We start from the raw sequence: 19,425 nt of genomic DNA, 5'->3' as shown, positions 1-19,425 counted from the left end.
GCTCCTTACATGGAGATGGAGTGGAAGCCATACCATATCCACCTCATAGGATCTTCACTTTTGCTAAAGAGAATGCACATAAGTACAAACATTTCATATGGACATCACCCCATTCCACCAGGATGGCATTTAAACTCCATAAGAGGATGCTAGCGAGAGGATATTTAACCTAGAGAAAAACGTAAAGATTTCCAATGTCTGGAGCATGGTGGAAGAAAAGGGCCCTGACCATAAGTGATGTGCAAGTGGTAACTGTCTTTAAGTCTTCCTCCTCATCTTCCTCTCCCCCTCCCATCATGTTCAAATGCCAGAAGACTTAAGCAGCTGACCTACAACAGACGAAGTAGCCAAGGGTGAGAAAAGGACCCTCTCTATCTTCAGCAATGGCTGTATTATGGCCAGGCCTTCTCGGCTCCATGATGCAATTGTCCAGAAAAGCCTTTGGCCAGAGGGAAATGGCCATAAGGTGTATTTCATAAGGTCAAAGGGTTAGTTTTAAGGAACCCTTTACATCTGAGGCATAGAATCATAGAGCTGGAAGAGACTGCAAGAGCCATCCAGTCCAACTGCCATGCAGGAAATCTAAATCAAAGCATCCCCGACAGATGGCCATCCAGCCTGTGTTTAAAAACCTCTAAGGAAGGAGATTCCACTACACTCCGAGGAAGGAGTGTGTTCCACTGTCGAACAGCCCTTACTGTCAGGAAGTTCTTCCTAATGTTGAGGTGGAGTCTCTTTTCCTGGAGCTTGCATCCATTGTTCCGGGTCCTAGTCTCTGGAGCAGCAGAAAACAAGCTTGCTCCCTCCTCAATATGACATCCCTTCAAATACTTAAACAGGGCTATCATATAATCTCTTAACCTTCTCTTCTCCAGGCTAAACATCCCCAGCTCCTTAAGCTGTTCCTCATAGGACATGGTTTCCAGATCCTTCACCATTTGGTCGCACTCCTTTGGACACACTCCAGTTTCTCAACATCCTTTTTAAATAGTGAGGCAGGGGAGAGCTGGAGATGCTTAAGCATAAACACTAGAAATTTCCAGAAACAGTTGCTTTTCTTTGCCAGGTTTACAAGCAGGATTTCAGATGACAAGCAATGTAAGTGCAGATAAGTGAGCAATGAAACACCACCAGCATTAATCCATTAACAGGTCACCCAAATTCTCCCCCTTGCACTGCTGAGAGAGTTGGTCCAGATCCACAAGAGGCCCATTAGCCTTAAAAGGAAACAGCTCAAAATCATGAACCCAAAAAGCGAAGTTGGCTGGTGGCTCAGCTGGTAAGGGGAACAGGCAGATCAAGCAAACAGGCTTGACTTGTAAAGTTGAAGGCTTTCATGGCCGGCATCCATAGTTTTTTGTGGGTTTTTCGGGCTATGTGGCCATGTTCTAGAAGATTTTCTTCCTGACGTTTCACCAGCATCTGTGGCTGGCATCTCAGCCACAGATGGAGCCACAGATCGGTGAACGTCAGGAAGAAAATCTTCTAAACATGGCCACATAGCCCAAAAACCCACAAAACTATAGGCTTGACTTTGCTCAGTCCCCCTTCAGCACATTCTCCAACATGCCCCAGAGTCATGTCAAAGGCAAACTAAACAGAAGGAAACTCCTTCAAAAGATCGAGACGAAACAAAGCAGACCTGCCATGCAATGCACCCTTTTATATCCTTCTACAGAGAAGAAGGATGAAAACACCATCATTTTTGTCCTTGTCAGACAAGAAGGTGTGCTGCAGTCTCCAACAGCTATTTGAATATTTGTAGAACGTCTTATAAAAACCAGAGCCACTTCATGCTTTCATGTGTTCCCTCAACGATTACGGGATCAGTTACCTATGGTATGACCCTGTCCCCATTCAGTTTTAAGAATTGACATTTTAATTTCCCAAGCTTTCCAGTCTGTTTACAATTGAAAAAAGTGAAAAGTACAAAAACGTGCAAAAATTGGGGCCATGCCAAATCCCCAGCATTTAACTGCTCAAAGTAAGATAGGAAAGTACCATAGCACACAATCCTCTCGATAAGCGAAGGTCTTGAGGCCAGCCTTGGAGCAGAACCTAGAGTAGAGTATCCAGGGCATCCGGGAACTTGGTTAGTCTGGATCAGTTTGAGTCTGTCAGTACCGAGGATGTGGACAAGATCCTTGGAAGTGTTAGGAAGACAACATGCCCTCTCGATCCCTGCCTCATGCTAGCGGCACAGGGGGGCCGGCTGTACCTTGTTGTTACACGGATTATTAACACCTCATTGAGGGATGCAATTTCCAACAAATTTGAAATTGGCCACAGTAAAACCCTTTTAAAAAAGCCCCCCCTCGACCCCCTGTTGCATTAATAATTATCGGCCAATCTCGCTATGCATTTTGTGGGGAAGGTGATCGAGCGGGCGGTTTGCATCCAACTTCAATCGATCTTGGATGAAACGGAATATCTAGACCCATTTCAAACTGGCTTTCGGGCAGGTTACGGGGTTGAGACTGCATGGTCGCCTGGGTCGATGATCTCCGTCTGGGCATGGACAGGGGAAGCGTGTCCCTGTTAGTGCTCTGGACATCTCATCAGCGCTTTCGATACCATAGACCATGGTACCCTTCTGGGGCGCCTGGCGAGGTTGGGAATCGGGGCACTGGCTCCATTGGTTCCGTACCTACCTCTCCGGGAGTCCCAGATGGTCAGCTGGGAGCAGTGCTCCGATGAGAGGCCCTTACATCTGGGGTCCCTCAGGGAGCCATTCTGTCTCCCATGCTTTTTTAACTCTACATGAAACCGCTGGGAGAGATCATCCGGAGACTGGGGCGCGGTGTTATCATATCTGATGACACCAAAAGTCTTCTCTATGTCTCCCGACTGATCAGTGACCGGGATTGGCGTCTCTCTCTCGTGGCCTGTCTGGAGTCGGTAATGGGCTGGATGAGGGACAACAGACGTCAGCCTGAATCCAGAGAACGGAAGTACTGGTGATAGGTTCCCCCGGTCCGGGGCTGGCGTGGTTCCACCTGTCCTGAACGAAATCACGCTTTCCGGAAGGACTCTGTACGCAGCTTGGGGGTGCTCCTGGACTCGTCGCTCCACCTTACTTCTCAGGTGGATGCGACGGTCAGGAGCACTGTTATCAGCTTCGGCTGATACGCCACTGCGTCCCTACCTCGACCGGGGACCTTGAAACTGTTGTACACGCCCTGGTAACCTCCTCGTTTGGATTTTTCGCAACGCGCTCTACATGGGGCAACCTTGTACCATACCCACCCGGAAGCTGCAACTTGTGCAGAAGTTGCAGCCCGTCTGTCACTGTCACTGCCAGGGCCAGATCTATAACACCAGTCCTTAAAGACTTACATTGGCTGCCTATTCGCTTCCGGCGCAATACAAGGTGTTGGTAATTACCTATAAAAGCCCTAAATGGCTTGGCCCAGTACCTGGAGGACCGCCTCTCTCTCGTACAACCCCACCGCCACTTCGATCTTCAGGGCAGCTATATTAAGTGTTCCAGAGGCGAATATAATCACCTCTAGGGCTTTTTCCATCTCAGCCCCCAACCTCTGGAACGCGCCTGCCCTTCCGACTCCGCTCAGCCACCTCCCAGCCAATTCAGAAGGGGTTAAAAACCCATTTTTTTGAACAACTTACCCTGACCAGTAACTCTCCCCCCCCCCTTTTCACCTGGTCAGCATTGTTTTGCCGACATTTTTATTTTTATTATTTTTATAACTGCTTTTAATGTATTTTATTGATTTGGTGTAATTATTGTTTTTCTTGTTGTTCACGCCCTGATTTTTAGAAGGGCGGTATATAAATAAATTTTATTATTATTATTATTATTAATACATCTTGTGCTTGTGCTTGCACCACTTCAGAGACATCAGGACAGAGTTCTTCTGTTTTTTGCAATTTCCCCCCTTGCCCAGTGTGTTTATTGTGTGTACAATAAAACCTTCAGATGTGCCCCAAGACCATTTTTTTGCTTTTAAAAGGGCCCTGGTTGGGCTCAGACTGCTTTGCAAGTCATGTGCCTTACTTCTTACTAACTTACAAATCAGAGGCTCACTTTGGAAAATCCTACGCTTAGTAGGTTTCCTTATCAAGTATCACAGGAATAAATGAATAGCTAACATTTATATTTCTCCTTTTGACAGAACTAGGTGAAATCAGCAAGCTTAGTGTTCTCAAATAAGTGGATGAGATCTGTCACATTTCAAACTGATACAAGGGATTTGGGCAAACTGTCTTAAAAGTCTGATTCCCCCCCCCCAAGATATAAGGGAGATGGGGATTTGATATATGTTACTATGTATTGCATATTGAACTGATTTTAGATGTAAGCTGTTTTGATTGTAGCTACAAAAAAGCGGGGTATAAATAAAGGTTTTATTATTATTTTATTATTTTATTCACCACCGCCATCCGAGTCACCTTCAAAATTGTGGCACAGACAGAGCTGGTGTTTTGTAATTCAGGTTTGAATTGTGCCCTCAACGTTCACTTTCAAGAAGAGAGGTCCTACTTCAACCCACTGTGCACCTTTCAACCTAATGCTACTTGCTTATAAAGGTGAAATACATGTCTTTAGCCCCCTCTTCAGATTAACATCCAATGCTTCCTTTGGTCTCCTCTGTCAGCCTTTGAGTGCCGCAGCAGTAAAAAGGGTAGGGATTCCAATACTCATGGGCACTATCTAGCAGCGCCACCATGCTATCTGATCTAACAGTGCATCCTGGCATGATCAATGCTTTGGGATGACAGTTCTCAGCAAGGCTATGCAGAGGTCCAGGGCTGTGCTATTTTGGGATCTCTTGGTCAACAGGCTGAAGGAGTAAACACTGGCGCTCCATGTAAATACTGTTTAATTGCAGAATTTGCCTTGGCTGATGATGAGTGATCATGTCAGCAGCCTCTAAATTACAGCCCCAATGTTTAGACAGCCAGCTGCGGTCCCAGAGACAGGGATTAACTATTTCATTTGATCAATGAAACATCACCCTGACAATCTGGAGCACATCCGAAGATGTACAGTTACTTGCCTTATTTGATCAGTACACTACCGACCTTTCTCAATTTAGTAAAATAAATCCTGATTTAGATTGCCAGACAGAAGGCCAATTTCTCTTCCAAGTTCGTTCCAGAAACAGACTTTGGCTTCACAATGCACCTCCTCAGGGGGAGAAGAAGTCAGTTTTCATGGCTTTCCAAAGGGAAAGCCAGACTGGCTTGTTGCAGTGAAAAACAACAAAAGGCCCCACTGACACCTGGGAGACTAAAAAATGTACTTTAAGGACAAGCTCCCATGAACAAATAAATGTGTTAGTCTTTAAAGTACTACAGGACTCTGTCAGTGTTCATAAAATTAGAACATATAACACAACCTACTCTCCATGTTCAAATGTTTAGGTGGCCTTGTGTCACAAGAGGGCATCACAAACAAAAAGGCCATTTTGTTAGAAGCTTTTACAGGTAAGCTTCTACACCAGAGGACTTGAAAAACATCACATGGTACAGCTGCCTGATAGATGTCTGGCTATGGCAGAAAGGGTGGGAGTACTCTTATTCTTAAATAAAAATCTTTTTAAGCTGGGAAGAATCCAACAAAGAATGCCTTCGTGCTGAAATCAGCTGCTGCTCCTTTCTCTGATACATGTATTCAAGTAGTAATTGTATAAACTGGCAATCGCAACTTACTGGTATGGAATGGCCTACCTGTATTTGTGTGTGTGTGTGTGTGTGTGTGTGTGTACATACATATGTTGTTGATGTGGATTGAGAGGGTGTGGGATTCCATTACTGAGCGAGGATTTGAACTCTAGTCTCCAGTCATAGTCCAACACTCAAACCACAACACTAAGCTTCATCTCATCTATATCTTTATCTATACCTGTATCAATAGCTATATCTATACGATCGCCTCCTTCTATATAACCTGCCCTGGATGCTCAGGTCCTCTGGCAGACATTTACTCCGGTCAGCCAGAACTAGGCTGGCAACTGTCAGCCTGAGGACATTTTCTTCAGCCGCCCCTAGACTGTGGAATGACCTGCTAGAAGACATTTGACAGCTGAATACACTGTCCAAATTCAACAGAGCATTAAAGACCAGTCTCTTCTGGCAGGCTTATTCAGATGATTTTTAAACTGTGAATTTTAAATGATGAATTTTAAATGTAGATTATTTTTTGTGGGTTTTTTGGGCTATGTGGCCATGTTCTAGAAGAGTTTATTCCTGACGTTTCACAGCATCTGTGGCTGGCATCCTCAGAGAATGCTGAATGTAAATTGTTGTAATATGTATGCATCTGGTTCATGCTTTTAATTGATGTGTGCTTTAAATAATGTCGTTTCAAATTATGTCTGTCTGTTAATTGTTGTTGTTCCTTGCCTCAATCTGTAGGGATAGGCGATTAAGAAATAATAGAAATAGTAGTGGTAGTGGTAGTAGTAGTAGTAACAATAACAACAACAACAACAATAATAATAATGCCAGCCTCCAGGGATCCCATTGATTTAAAAGGCCTGGGAGTGCAAAGCGACCTGTGATCCTCATGCAAGGCTTTGTGAGGCTGGGCGGGGTGTGAGCATGAGCTGCAATGCTGCCAGCTGTATTTGCAAAGGTGACAGGTGTTAAGTCTGCACAGCTGAGTTGGAGCCAGGAGTTTCCAAGCTGCAGCATTGATCTGCCCATATCAGAAAGACGAGCACTTTTACTCGACTCTCTGCTTCCCTTCTTACTGCTAACAGATTTCACCATAACCTACACAGAGCTTCAAGTGGTACTGAAGTGCAATTGCACTAGTAACATCTGCAAAATGATGTACAGGTCCAGAATCAGAGCTAGGATAAGCTGAGAGGCAAGAGAAACCCATAGCTTCTGAGAAGTAGGATGAGAGAAGGGTGGCCCTGCTTGGCCCTTGCGTCTTCTTCTGGAGAAGGCTGCCCTCTGCAGTAAGCCAGGATCCGCCCAAGAACAGCTGCTCAGAACTGTCAGTGCATGAGAGCCACAGGAAGCTCTTAATGTGCTGCCCAGGGGCAATGCAACAGATGGCAGAGTGACATACAAGCAGAATGCACATGTATAGGGCAGAGTGTCATTTATCTGAAATGTACCACTTCCAGCAAGGCAGCATGTTCTGCTTGGCATCCTGAGACTAATACGGGAGTGTAATTAATGATTTCTGCCCACTGTTGTGCTCCAGTCCATGGTATACAGCTATTTATAGTCTGTTTTTGTTTCTCTGTGTTCAAGCTTCTGATGAAAAGGCCCTTTTTTTAACCATTCAGCCTCATAAACAGTTAAGACAGGGTCGATCAAAGACTGTCAAGGCTTTAGCTTGTGAAGTCATCTTACCAAGAATGGATGAACCCCACCCCCAGCATGGAAGTCGTGAAAGCCAGGCAAGGCTTCACAAAGTACAAACAGAGGCGCGTTACAGACCGCCCAAAATGGGCAGTCAGCTAACGCCGCCGGTTACTGCATCCAGGAACCACAGCGGCCAAACCGTGTGGTTCCCGGGCGCAGCCAGAAAGAAGCGCCGAAATGGCGCTTCTTTCTGGGCCCCGGAAGTGGCGCTGCGAGGCACTAGTCGCGCACTCGTGGTGTCACTTCCACCATGCGACATCCGGATGTTATGCGTCCGCGACGTCAAAATGGCGCCCCCGTGTGGACAGGCACTGCCATTTTGTACGGACTCGGTCCGTACTAGGGTTGAGGGACGTCAGGAAGTGACGCCCCTTCTCAACCCTTAGCACGCCCCTTTGGCGCGTTTGTAATGCGCCTAAAGTCACCAAACAGGAAGGGAAAAGAAAAAGAGCATCTATTACTAGCACAGGTACATGCCAGACACTCTGAGAAAGGGGGGACACTAGGAAGACAGCCTGGCCACCAGAACCACCCACAAAGCTTAATAACCTTCAAGAAAGGCCACGTTTTAGGGTTTCCTTTTCCCACAGAGGTATCATGCTTTCATATTAGTGGCACAGCTCAAGCATGGAGCATTCATTGTAACTTCTGTGTTCAGGATTTGCGAACATACCTGCCAACTCCTTCCCCATCACTCTTGCCCCCTGATCTTTACAGTAGAGGCTTGTCATGCTATCCCACATTACTGTGGCTCAAGAGCAGAGAGTCACATTTCAACCAGTGATGTGTGTTCTCTCGGCTTGAGCATATGTTCTACAAACGCACAAACACAAGTTGTAGTTCCCTGTGGTATGCGCTTAGGGTGACAAGACAACACATGCGCCTGTTCTTTACATGCTAAATCACTGCCATTACATGGCACAGCAACTCTAGATTTGTGTTTTAAGGTAACTTAAAGGAACCTTTGAGGAAGGAGAGGACTCTCAGCATCTGCCTGGGTGATACTCACTTCCAACTTCTTCTCCTTTTCCGTCAGCACATCCTTCTGGTTCTGCGTGTACTCAATCAGCATGCGTGCCAGCTGGCGCCGATCCTCCAGCTCTGCTGCCAAGCGCCCATTGTATTCCGCTAGTAGCAAACACGCCTCGTCTACCGTCTTTGAAAGGCGCTCCGCTGCCTCTTTGTCTGGGCAGAAAGGAGGCAAACAATTTACATGGGCTCCCCTCACACCCCTTTGTGCCGACAACAAAAAAGCAGCTCCCACCCACCAGCCTCTCCTCTGTGGTGAATTTCCAATTGAGGAGCTCGTGCTCACCAACAAAGTGGCAATCTTCTTTAAACAGAGCTGGAGAAATAAAACCACTGGGATCTCCTGAAATTCATAGAGCCAGTCTAAGAGAGTATGTGTACATACATGCAAACGCTTTTCAGGAAAGCCAAGGAAGCATTGCCATGGCTGGCTGTGCCCAGCTGGGAGCCAGAAAGCAAGCTGGCAGCAGGGAGGGCGGCTCAGGCAGTATCCAAAGGGCAGATGGCTAAGAAAGCAGAACCCAGCTAGAGAGCCAACAGTTGTATAGCCACTGAACCTCACATTTGGGGAGAGGGCCTTCTTGGTTATTGTTCCCAGGCTAAGGAATTCTCTCCTGCAGGAGGCTAAGCTGGCCCCCTCTCTGCTCTCCTTCCACTGTCCCCCAAAGGCCACTTTGTTTAGACAAGATGATGATGATGATGATGATGATGATAATAATAATAATAATAATAATAATAATAATGTTTATTTGTATCCCACCTCTCCCCGTATTGGATCGAGGTGGCAAACATGACTATCAATAGATAAAAGCATAACAGGACATATTAGATCCTGGTTCCCCAATCTCTCTCCCACCCTAAAATACCATTAAAAACAATTCCCAATAAAATGGTTAATCAAATAAAATGAGATCAAAGTCCGGTAGGTACAGCTAAACAAATGGAGGGGAAATTCTGATGAGATCAGTTTGGGAAGGCTTGCCTGAAGAGATCCGTTTTTATTGCCTTCTTAAAGGCCTTCAAAGATGTTAGATGGCGGATCTTAAGATGCAGACCATTAGCTGGTTGCTGTTTTCTTTTAATGTGGGGAGCTGTACCTTTTCCTCAGTTGTTATGCTTTAAATGCTTTTAAACCCCCTCTTTGGATGTCTTTAAACAAAGGCTGGAAGGTCATCTTCTTTCAGCTGTACACCGCTTTGATCTTAGGAAAAGTGGTCTATAAATAAACAATTTATTATTATTATTATTATTATTATTATTATTATTATTATTATTATTATTCAGGGTGCCTTAGGTCCAGTACAGACTGCCCCAAAAGGGTGGCTTGCCAGCGCCTGTTTTTCCGCCGGAGGGAAGCCTCAGCCGTCAAACCGTGAGGCTTCCCGCCAGCGGAAAAAGAACCTGCAAAAAGCAGATTCTTTTGAAGCTGTGTGACACCGTGCGGACTCCACGTGGCATTTATGTAACAATGGCAGCGCCCATGTATACAGGGTGCCACCACTGTTACGCCCTCGTCACGTGTGAGGGTTGCACGGCGTGTGGGCGCTCTGCCCTCAGCCAACCCCCAACACGGGACGAGGGCGCCTAAAAGGCCTGTATGTACCAGGCCAGTGTTGTATATTCCTGACTTTTTTAAAGCTAGGTTTTGTTTTAAATGTATGCTGTTAGCTGCCATGGGAATCAGAAGCTCCACCACATAATGCTGGACTGAAACTCCCAGTGTTCATGAATACTGGTTGTTAGCCGGGGCTGCTGGAAGCTGCAGTCCAACAACATCTAGAGGGCCATATGATTCCCACCTCTGCTTTCCAGTGTAACTGTCTCACTGCTGCCTCACAGGTTAAGTGCCTGATATGATGAGAATAACTTCAAGGGAGGGACAGGGTAACTATCCTCAACACAATGACACCACTGTACCCACAGGGAGAGAAAAGCAAGAATGGCAGAAACAGGGTAGAAATGGATGAGCCACAACCAAGCCATACTGGGCCAAAAAACCAATGGAAAGACTGTCTTCCATCTTAATGCCAGAACTCAATGGGGCCGACTTGCATACCACATGCCATTAACTTCATGAGCCATGCCACATCCTCCATGCTCAGGTAAGAGTGTTTTGGATTCTCACCTGTAATCTTCTCTAATAGCGACACATCTTGAACCTCTTGGGGAAGGGAGGCAATTTTCTGCCGCACCGTGGCATCTCCTGAGGCAGCATTTTCCAGATCTTGCAGGGCTTTGATCAAGTCCTCTGTCTGCACAAGAAAGGCACAAAAAGACAGCAATGACTATTTCTGGATTTCCACAGCTGTCGTGCTGCTTCCTCCATACAGCACATGCCCTTTCCAAAAGATCCCTCTCTCTATACAGTTGTATGTATGCCAGGCTATTAGCACTATGGAGACTGGATGGCCCTCTGTCACAAGGAGTGCTCTGATGGTGTCTTCCTGCGTGGCAGAAGAGGGTTTGAGTGGATGGCCCTTGGGGTCTCTTCCATTTCTAGGATTCTATTATATAAAAAGGATGCCATGTTGAAGAGGGAACAAGCTTGTTTTCTGTTGTTCCAGAGACCACGACATGGAGCAATGGAAAAGAGACTCTGCCTAAACATTAGGAAGGACCTCCTGATGGTGAGAAAGCTGTTTGACAATGGAAGACACTGGTAGCCTGGAGTGTGGTGGAGTCTCCTCCTTTGTTTTTTTTTTAAAACAGCGGCTGGATGCCCATCTGTCTCAGGGAAAGCTTTGGTGATGTCTTCCTGCATGGCAGAAAAGGGAAGGATTGGATGGCTCAAGAACTCTCTTCCAACTCTAGGATTCTATGGACATAAATTGGGGGGAGGAGCACTGAGAAGATGCCTTCTACTGTAGTTTCCCATAAAAACATTTCTGCCACTTTGGGCATTTATTTGCCAGTATAGATTCCATTCCTGGAGTTCTGCAGAGTTCTAATATCACTCTTGTTGGCCCCTTAGGGAAAAATGGCAACTGCTAGATAAGGATGAAAGCTCTAAGTGTGTGAGTGTGTGTGACATAAGTCCAAGATTTTGCTGCCATATGGAATAGAATGGAACAGAGAGACTGCTGACTGCACATTGCTTTGCTAGCACTGTCTGACACCATGTGGCTCTAAGCATCCACTGGGATGCTTAGGCAGTCACTGCTCAAACTGTGTATGTGTGTGTATATGTGTAGGAGGGAGAAACTGGGATCACAGAGAACAGCCGGTGCAATGGATCTCTGCAAGTCGTCTTGCACTCTGCATTGCCAGGGCTGTCAACCCCAATGCTTGCTAAAACCTCTGCCCAAGGCATCAGAAGAACTCCTGTCTTTTCAAATTCCTCTGACACACATCAGCTTTGTTTTAGGAGAACTAAATCACATCAAGTCTAACCAAAGATCCCATCTATTTCAACTGCAGCATGCAAAAGGTTTTAGAGGTCCAAGCTGTTTTTCAACTCTTCAGGGGAGAAGCCAAGTGCTGACTGTGGGACCCTTTGCAAAGCTAGAATCTCTCTCCTCAGGGCTTATAAATTTACCTATGGAACTCTGTAAACCAAGAGTGGGTTCCTGTGGCAGGGCTTAATTTCCAGCCCCAACTCCTACCATGGGCTCTGAAAAAAAAATGCAACTAAGGATTCCAGAAACTGAAAATGGGGCAATCAGAAAGGCAGTTCCAGTTCGGAATGGGGAAGGATTTTGGGAACGGGGAGAGATTTTGACTTGTGTAAGAATGAATACCTGCCTCTCCTGAACACTTCCTGGAGTGCATATACTTCTTAATTTGCAACAGAACTCTCACAGTCTGCACTCAATGACCAGCTTGGTTAGCATATCTAGTAATAATATATTTGGAAGACAAGAAGTTCTGTCATTCTGGATTCCAGAGAGGAACCCACAGACCCTACTCTCTCCCTTTGCCATAAAGTACATCTACTAAATTACAAACACTTAAAGTGACAAAAATATATTTTGGATTTTCAAAGCAGGATTTTCTGGCTTGCAAACCTTCATAGTCTTCTCCTGTAAACTATTTCTCCAATTTGTACAAGCATTCTGTCATGTCTCTCCCAGCCCTTCAGAAGAGCCATGGCAGTCTCAGCACAACCAGACATGATGGATGGGACGAAGGTCTTGCCACAGCAAATGCAGAACCACCAGAAAACTTCAGAGAAGCTAGACTAGGCAGCCAGAGCAATATCCTGCAATGGCTTGTTTGAGGATGTCTCTTTTTGCACCATGAAGCTCTAGTTCAAGGGTGGACAACTATCTGAAGTCCAGGGATTGCACACACCATGTTACCTGTCACAACTGGCCACAATGCCCCCCCACCCGCAATCAGTTAAAAAAAAACGCAAAGAAAAACCTCATGAATCTCCAAGGGGCTGCAGTATCAGGTCTACCAGGTTTTCAGGAGACCATGACATGATTTAAAGGTCCCAGGAGGGACCTTTTTCAAAGCCATATGTGACCACAAATCATTTTCAATTTGGGGGGTGGAGGGTGGGAGTCCCATCTCAGCTAAAACAGCTCAGCTTCCACCACACAAAAGAACTAGGGATAAGTGTACCCTACCAGACCCAGAAGGTTCAAGGGGCTTTTTCCAGCAAAAAGAAAGCTAGGGGGGACCGTGGGATAAAGCATGCAAGTGGACTTTACTATAACTGCTCTAATCCCACCTCGATCCAAAGGGAGAGGCGGGAAATGTAAATAAAAATTTATTATTATTATTATTATTATTATTCCTGTTCTCACCTTTCTTCCTGTCAGAATCTGGCATATTCTGTCATAGTCAAATTTTGTAATGTTTTAGTTACAGAAAAGAATGATGGGAGGTGTAATATTAGTAGAGAGGTCAGCTGGTGTTTCAAAGGAGTGTTTAGTGCCTGGGGCTTATTTCATTTTATGCCACCTTTCTCTCAAAAAAGGGATCCAAGATAAAAACACCTTAAAAACCATTTCTTTGAAAAACAATTAAAATCAATGAGTTAAAACAGTATAAAATTAAGATTAAAAACATAGAAAAGTTAAAATACAGATGTGTGGAGGAGGAATTTTCTCAAAGTTGGCAGGCAGGAAACAGAAGGTAGATGGGAAGAGAACTGTACTGTTGGCTGGAGGAAACAATGGGATGCAGAGAAGAGAACTGATATGTTCTAATTAGTTAACAAATTAATACGAAGCCTGTGAAACCCATTGGCAGGGTAATGTTAATATTAGGCCTGTGTTAGGGTATTATGGCACTTCACTTTTCAGATGCCTTCCTGTTAACACCTAAAGATTTTAGGAATAAAGTGTTTACTGTTTACAGTACAGAAGATTTGTTCACTGAACCCTTGGAGGAAATAGCAGTTCTTGACACTTCCCCCGAAATTCCAGGATCAGATACTCTTGCCTTCACACTTGATATGGTGGCACAGCTTGGAGTCCTAATCTTCCAGAGCCACCATGGGCCTTTCTGGATCTGGATCAACCCGCTGCTCCCAGCTCTGGGCCAGTCCTTTCACAGCACTGCACCCCTTATTAAGACTCCCTTGTAAGTCGAATGGGATAGGCCTGGGAAAACCACCATCGGCTCAGTCAATATCTCCATCCTTAATAACTCCTAAGAATCACCCAGGAGACAAACTTCAGTCACAGATAATCTGAAGGCCATTTTCTTTTGGAACAAAGAACAGCCAGCCTTGTGGCTCAGCAGGGCAGGGAACCCAGGTTTAATGAACTTCCTGCACTCATCTATTAGCCATATGAATTAAATCGCACCCTGCTGGGTTGCAACTGACTGCCTTGCTTTGAGCAATTCCTTTTATTTGGTGGAGAGCGCAGCAATTTCAAGGAATAATATTTGTTTTATGCTCCTTTTTTTTTTAAACTGTTTTATGTTTTTCCTCCATTTGTGAGTTCCAATAGCTTTCAGCTAACTAATGGAAGCCGCTGCTGCCAGCTCTCTTGCACTTGTTAATGGTGCCCCCTCGTGGCTCTCTTTTGGCCAGAGGGCTTCTCACATCCATCCCTAGATCCCCCACACTTTGCAGACATACCAGAAGGGGCCCCGCATTGGGGTCCTGCGGGGAGTAGCTCCCAGGGTAATCGTCATCTTCCTCTTCTTGGATCTGCTGAAACGTCCGCTTCAAGGACTTTTTCTCCTCTGTAACTGAGAAGAGACATACATGTTCACAAAGATGCTGTTCAAAAGCACTTTTCTGGCCACTTTTCTTTTTCTTTGAAAGATGGGACTGGGCTTGTAAATTTTAAAATCACAGTTCACCTGCAAAGACCAATATCAAGCCTGTCATCATGTTGTAATACATGCTGGCTACCCTTGAGTTGCTGAAAAGAAAACAGGGAACCTCAGCTTCCATTTCTTTTCATTTCAATAATGCTGTTTAAATGATGCATGTGTCCCAAGAAGCTGGAAATAGCTCCAAAGCCACACTCCATTCCTAAGGACTGGAGTGCAGCTCTGGCCTCTTAAGATGTGTGTGTCATTTAAACAGCATACCTCCAAAGTGACCCAAAGCAGCCTTATTTTGGCCTGTCTGTTTGGGCCCAATGATACACTGAAAAATGCAGTTTAAGTCTACAGGTAGAGGCCAGAACCCTGTTCATGTACTATACTAGCAATGGCACTTTTTATTCCCCAGCAAGAGACAGTGCTGGCAAGGGAAGGCAGACAAGGTTCCCCAAGCAACCTCCTGCACCGTGCTTTCCTACTTTGTGGCTTCTTTAGTCCTTCGACTACCACCTACCCCAGTGCAGTCCAGCTACAGGTTACTATCTGATTAGAAGCAACTGATGCTTGAATGTAAGGGGAGCATCTATGAAGCTACCATCAAGTCCCAGCAACAGGACTGGACACTGCTCTTGGCAGCTGCTGGAAGTCTAACACCACTCCTATCATTTCAATGGGGTATAAGCAGGAAGGCGCAGGGATGCCTCCCTATCAAAGAGTGGCTTGAAAGATGTTCTTTGCCACCAAGGAAGAATTTGGATTAAATTCATGAATAATAATACTGTAATAATAATAATAATAATAATAATAATAATAATAATAATAATAATAATATAATAATTATTATTATTATTAACCTTTATTTATAAAGCGCTGTAAATTTACACAGCGCTGTACATACAATCTTTTTAATTGGACGGTTCCCTGCCCTCAGGCTTACAATCTAAAACGACTCGACACAAAAGGAGAAGGGAAAGTGGTGGGGAAGGGGCCTTTCTAATAGGATAATACATATAAGATACATAGCAATATAGGAAATGATTCAATAAAACAGGCAACGAAAGAACATCAAATAGCAAGTGACAATTATGCAATGCCTGGGAACGCTGCCCTGAACAGGATGGTCTTCAACTCCATTTTGAAGCTGGTTAAAGAAGTGATGGCTCTTGCTTGTGGGGGAAGAAGGTTCCAGGAGTGAGGGGCAGCAAGTGAAAAGGGGCGAATCCAGGATGGGGCAGAGGAAATCCTGGGCTGAGACAGCAGACCTTGACTACCAGAACGGAGGGAACAACAGAGTGGGAAAGTGAGGAGAAAGAAGGTCTGACAAGTAAGGAGGGCCAGTCCATGGAGGGCTTTAAACGTGGACAGAAGGAGCTTATACTGAATGTGGAAAGGGAGGGGGAGCCAGTGAAGGGATGCCAAGACAGGAGAGATGTGGTCAGAGCGGTGGGTGGAAGTGATAATGCCTGCAGCTGAATGCTGGACAGAGATTAAAGGACAGAGGTGAGAAAGAGGAAGCCCAGCCAGGAGGACGTTACAGTAATCCAGTCGTGAGATCACTAGGGCATGGACCAGGATCTTGGCAGTAGAGGCGGAGAGATATGGTCGGATTTTGGCAATCTACAAGCCTTGGCTGTGGTCTGGATCTGAGGGATACATGACAGAGAAGAGTCAAAGATAAAGCCAAGACTGTGGGCTTGCTGGACTGGTTGAATAGAAATGTTGTCCACAGAGACAGAAAAGGAGTGTTGAAGGGTGGGCTTAGGAGGAAAGACAAGAAGCTCCGTCTTGGACATGTTGAGCTTCAAACGCCGATGGCGCATTCACTGTGAGACAGCTGTGAGGCAAGACGAGACTTGCTGTTCAAGCCTTGGAGAAAGGTCAGGGGCAGAAAGATACAACTGGGTGTCATCGGCATATAGATGGTAGGAAAAACCAAAAGAGCTAATGAGTTTTCCTAAGGACAGTGTGTAGAGAGAAAACAGAAGGGGACCCAGAACAGAGCCCTGAGGAACTCCAACAGATAAGGGAACAGGAGAAGAAGTCTGACCCCCTGCAACTACTGCAAAAGATCTGCCATATAAATAAGATCTAAACCAGTCAAGAACAGAGTCTGAGAACCCAAGGTCAGAGAGTATGTCAACTAGAAGACAGTGATCAACGGTGTCAAAGGCTGCAGATAAATCAAGAAGGATGAGAACAGAGTAAAGGCCATTAGCCTTGGCCAGTAAAAGGTCATTGGAGATCTTAGTGAGAGCTGTCTCTGTGGAATGCCTTGGGCAGAAACCAGACTGAAAGGGATCGAGGATAGAGTTGGCTTCAAGAAACTCAAGACAGCGAGAATCAACAACCCGTTCCAAAACCTTAGAAAGAAAGGGGAGAAGAGAAATCGGATGATAGCTAGACAAAGAGGAGGGGTCAAGGGAAGGTTTTTTTCAGAATTGGGGAAATGAGAGCATGTTTGAAGTCCGACAGGAAGGAGCCTGTAGAGAGAGAGAGAGAGAGATTGAAGATATGGAGAAGCGAGGGCAGAAAGGAGGGAGCTACAGAGATTAGAAGAGGAGTAGGAATTGGGACAAGAGAGCAAGTAGCAGGCTTGGAAGAGTTCAGAAGTGAAGAGAGTTCATCCAAAGAGGCAGGAGGAAACACAGAGAATTTTTTAGGCGAGGGTGATAGAAGATTATGAGCAGAAGAAGAATCAGGAGGGACTATCTCAGAGTGAATAGTGGTGATCTTTGAGATGAAATAATTAGCAAAGTCATTAGGGGAGAATGATGAAGAGACAGGAGGAGAGGGAGGTTTAAGCAAAGTGTTGAAGATGGAGAACAAACGCTGCGGGCTCCTCTCATTGGCGGAGATCAATGATTTGTAATAATTCTGTTTTGCCATAGAGAGGGCGCGTGAGAAGGAAGAAAGAACAAATTTGAAATGGATAAAATCAGCCCACTCTTTGGACTTTCTCCAAAGACGTTCAGTCGCTCTAGAGCAGGACCGGAGAAACTTAATGATGGGGGTAAGCCAGGGCTGAGGCCTAGTCTTAGAGGAAGAAGTGCGTACAGAGACAGGGGCAAAGCGGTCAAGAGTCGAGGAAAGAGTGGAGTTAAAGAAAGACATTGCAGAATCCCCAAGATTTAGGGAAGAGAGAGATGAATCCAGGGTCAGACCAAGATGGTTAGAGTCAACAGATTGAAGATCACGAAAATGGCGTTGAACAGTATGACGAGGAGGAGGAGTATAAGTAAGAGCAAAGGAGATTAAATGATGATCAGATAGTGGAAAGTCAAGTAAAAAAAAAAAGTCAAGTAAAGATAGTGGAAAGTAAAATAAAAACTTTATTTTTATACCGCTTTTCCAGCAGATCAAAGCAGTTTACAGTTTCTCAAAAAATATGCAAGAGTATACAACAATATAACACAATAATCATAAATAGGCATTCAATTCAATAAATTTTTTTAAAATCTACATACAAACAGCAAGATAAAATCTATCAGTCACAGAATCTATCAGCCAAATCCTAAAATGAACTTTCCATCAGGGAATAGCATTCTACAAGGGGTCAGGAGGGTATGCCAACCGAAATAAATGAGTCTTCAAGGCCTTCTTAAAGGAATCCAAGGTGGAACAGAGCCGGATTTCGTCTGGAAGTTTATTCCAGAGGGTCGGAGCTGTTGACGTAAATGTCCTTTGGTGAGTTGTTGTCAGTCTCACCCTAGGGCACTCTAACAAATGTTTCCCTGTAGTTCTGAGAGTGCGGGGTGGATTGTGTGGGGAGAGGCGCTCCCTCAAGTAACTCGGGCCCAAGCCATGTAGGGCTTTATAGGTAATAACCAACACTTTGTATTGAGCCCGGAAGCTGACAGGCAGCCAGTGTAAGGATTTTAGTACTGGTGTTATATGGTCTGACCTGGAAGTTCCAGTGACCAATCCGGCTGCAGCGTTTTGAACTAACTGAAGCTTCCGAACCTGGTACAAAGGAAACCCCATGTAGAGTGCATTACAGAAATCTAACCGAGAGGTTACCAGTGCGTGTACTACTGTTTCAAGGTCCTTTTGGTCCAGACAGGGACACAGTTGGCATATCAGCTGAAGCTGGTACCAAGCACTCCTGGCCATCGCATCCACCTGTGATGACAACTGTAGAGATGAATCCAGGAGTACTCCCAAACTGCGAACTTTGTCCTTTAGGGGAAGTGTGACCCCATCCAGGACTGGGTGGTAAATTTCCCTGCCTGGACTTGGGGTACCTATCACGAGTACCTCTGTTTTCTCTGGATTCAGCTTGAGTTTGTTTTCCCTCATCCAGCCCATTACTGACCCCAGACAGGCATCCAGAGGAGAGATGCCATCCTTAGTCACTGTATCAGTAGAAGACATGGAGAGATAGATCTGGGTGTCATCAGCGTACTGATAAGACCGAGCTCCATGCTTCCAGATGATCTCTCCCAGCGGCTTCATGTAAATGTTAAACAGAATGGCGCCCTGAGGGATGCCAGATGTCAGCTCTCTTTTGCGAGAGCAACAGTCCCCCAGTCTCACCATCTGGAACCTTCCTGAGAGATAGGACCGGAGCCACTGGAGCGCAGTGCCCTCGATGCCCAGCTCCCTCAGGCGCTCCAGAAGGATACCATGGTCGATGGTATCGAAAGCCGCTGAGATGTCCAAGAGCACCAACAGGGTCACACTTCCCCTGTCGATGCTCAGACGGAGATCATCAACTAAGGCAGTGGTTCCCAACCTGTGGGTCGCGAACCCTTTGGGGGTCGAACAACCCTTTCATGGGGGTCGCCTAAGATGGCCTTAGGAACGAAGAATCTAGAGGTACTC

General features: G+C 45.5%; 1 protein-coding gene across 1 annotated transcript in view; it reads right to left on the bottom strand.

Moving 5' to 3' along the window:
- RPRD1B (regulation of nuclear pre-mRNA domain containing 1B) overlaps positions 1-19,425 on the bottom strand; it is a 59,870-nt gene that overhangs the window by 18,923 nt on the left and 21,522 nt on the right. Inside the window, 3 exon segments of the mRNA XM_042461934.1 lie at positions 8,354-8,529; positions 10,499-10,625; positions 14,411-14,523. Coding sequence (XP_042317868.1) covers positions 8,354-8,529; positions 10,499-10,625; positions 14,411-14,523 — 416 coding nt within the window.

This window comes from Sceloporus undulatus, chromosome 4 (assembly GCF_019175285.1).
Source record: "Sceloporus undulatus isolate JIND9_A2432 ecotype Alabama chromosome 4, SceUnd_v1.1, whole genome shotgun sequence".
Lineage (NCBI taxonomy): Eukaryota > Metazoa > Chordata > Lepidosauria > Squamata > Phrynosomatidae > Sceloporus > Sceloporus undulatus.
The sequence above is the reverse complement of the archived record's forward strand: the minus strand, read 5'-3'. Positions and strand labels throughout refer to the sequence as shown.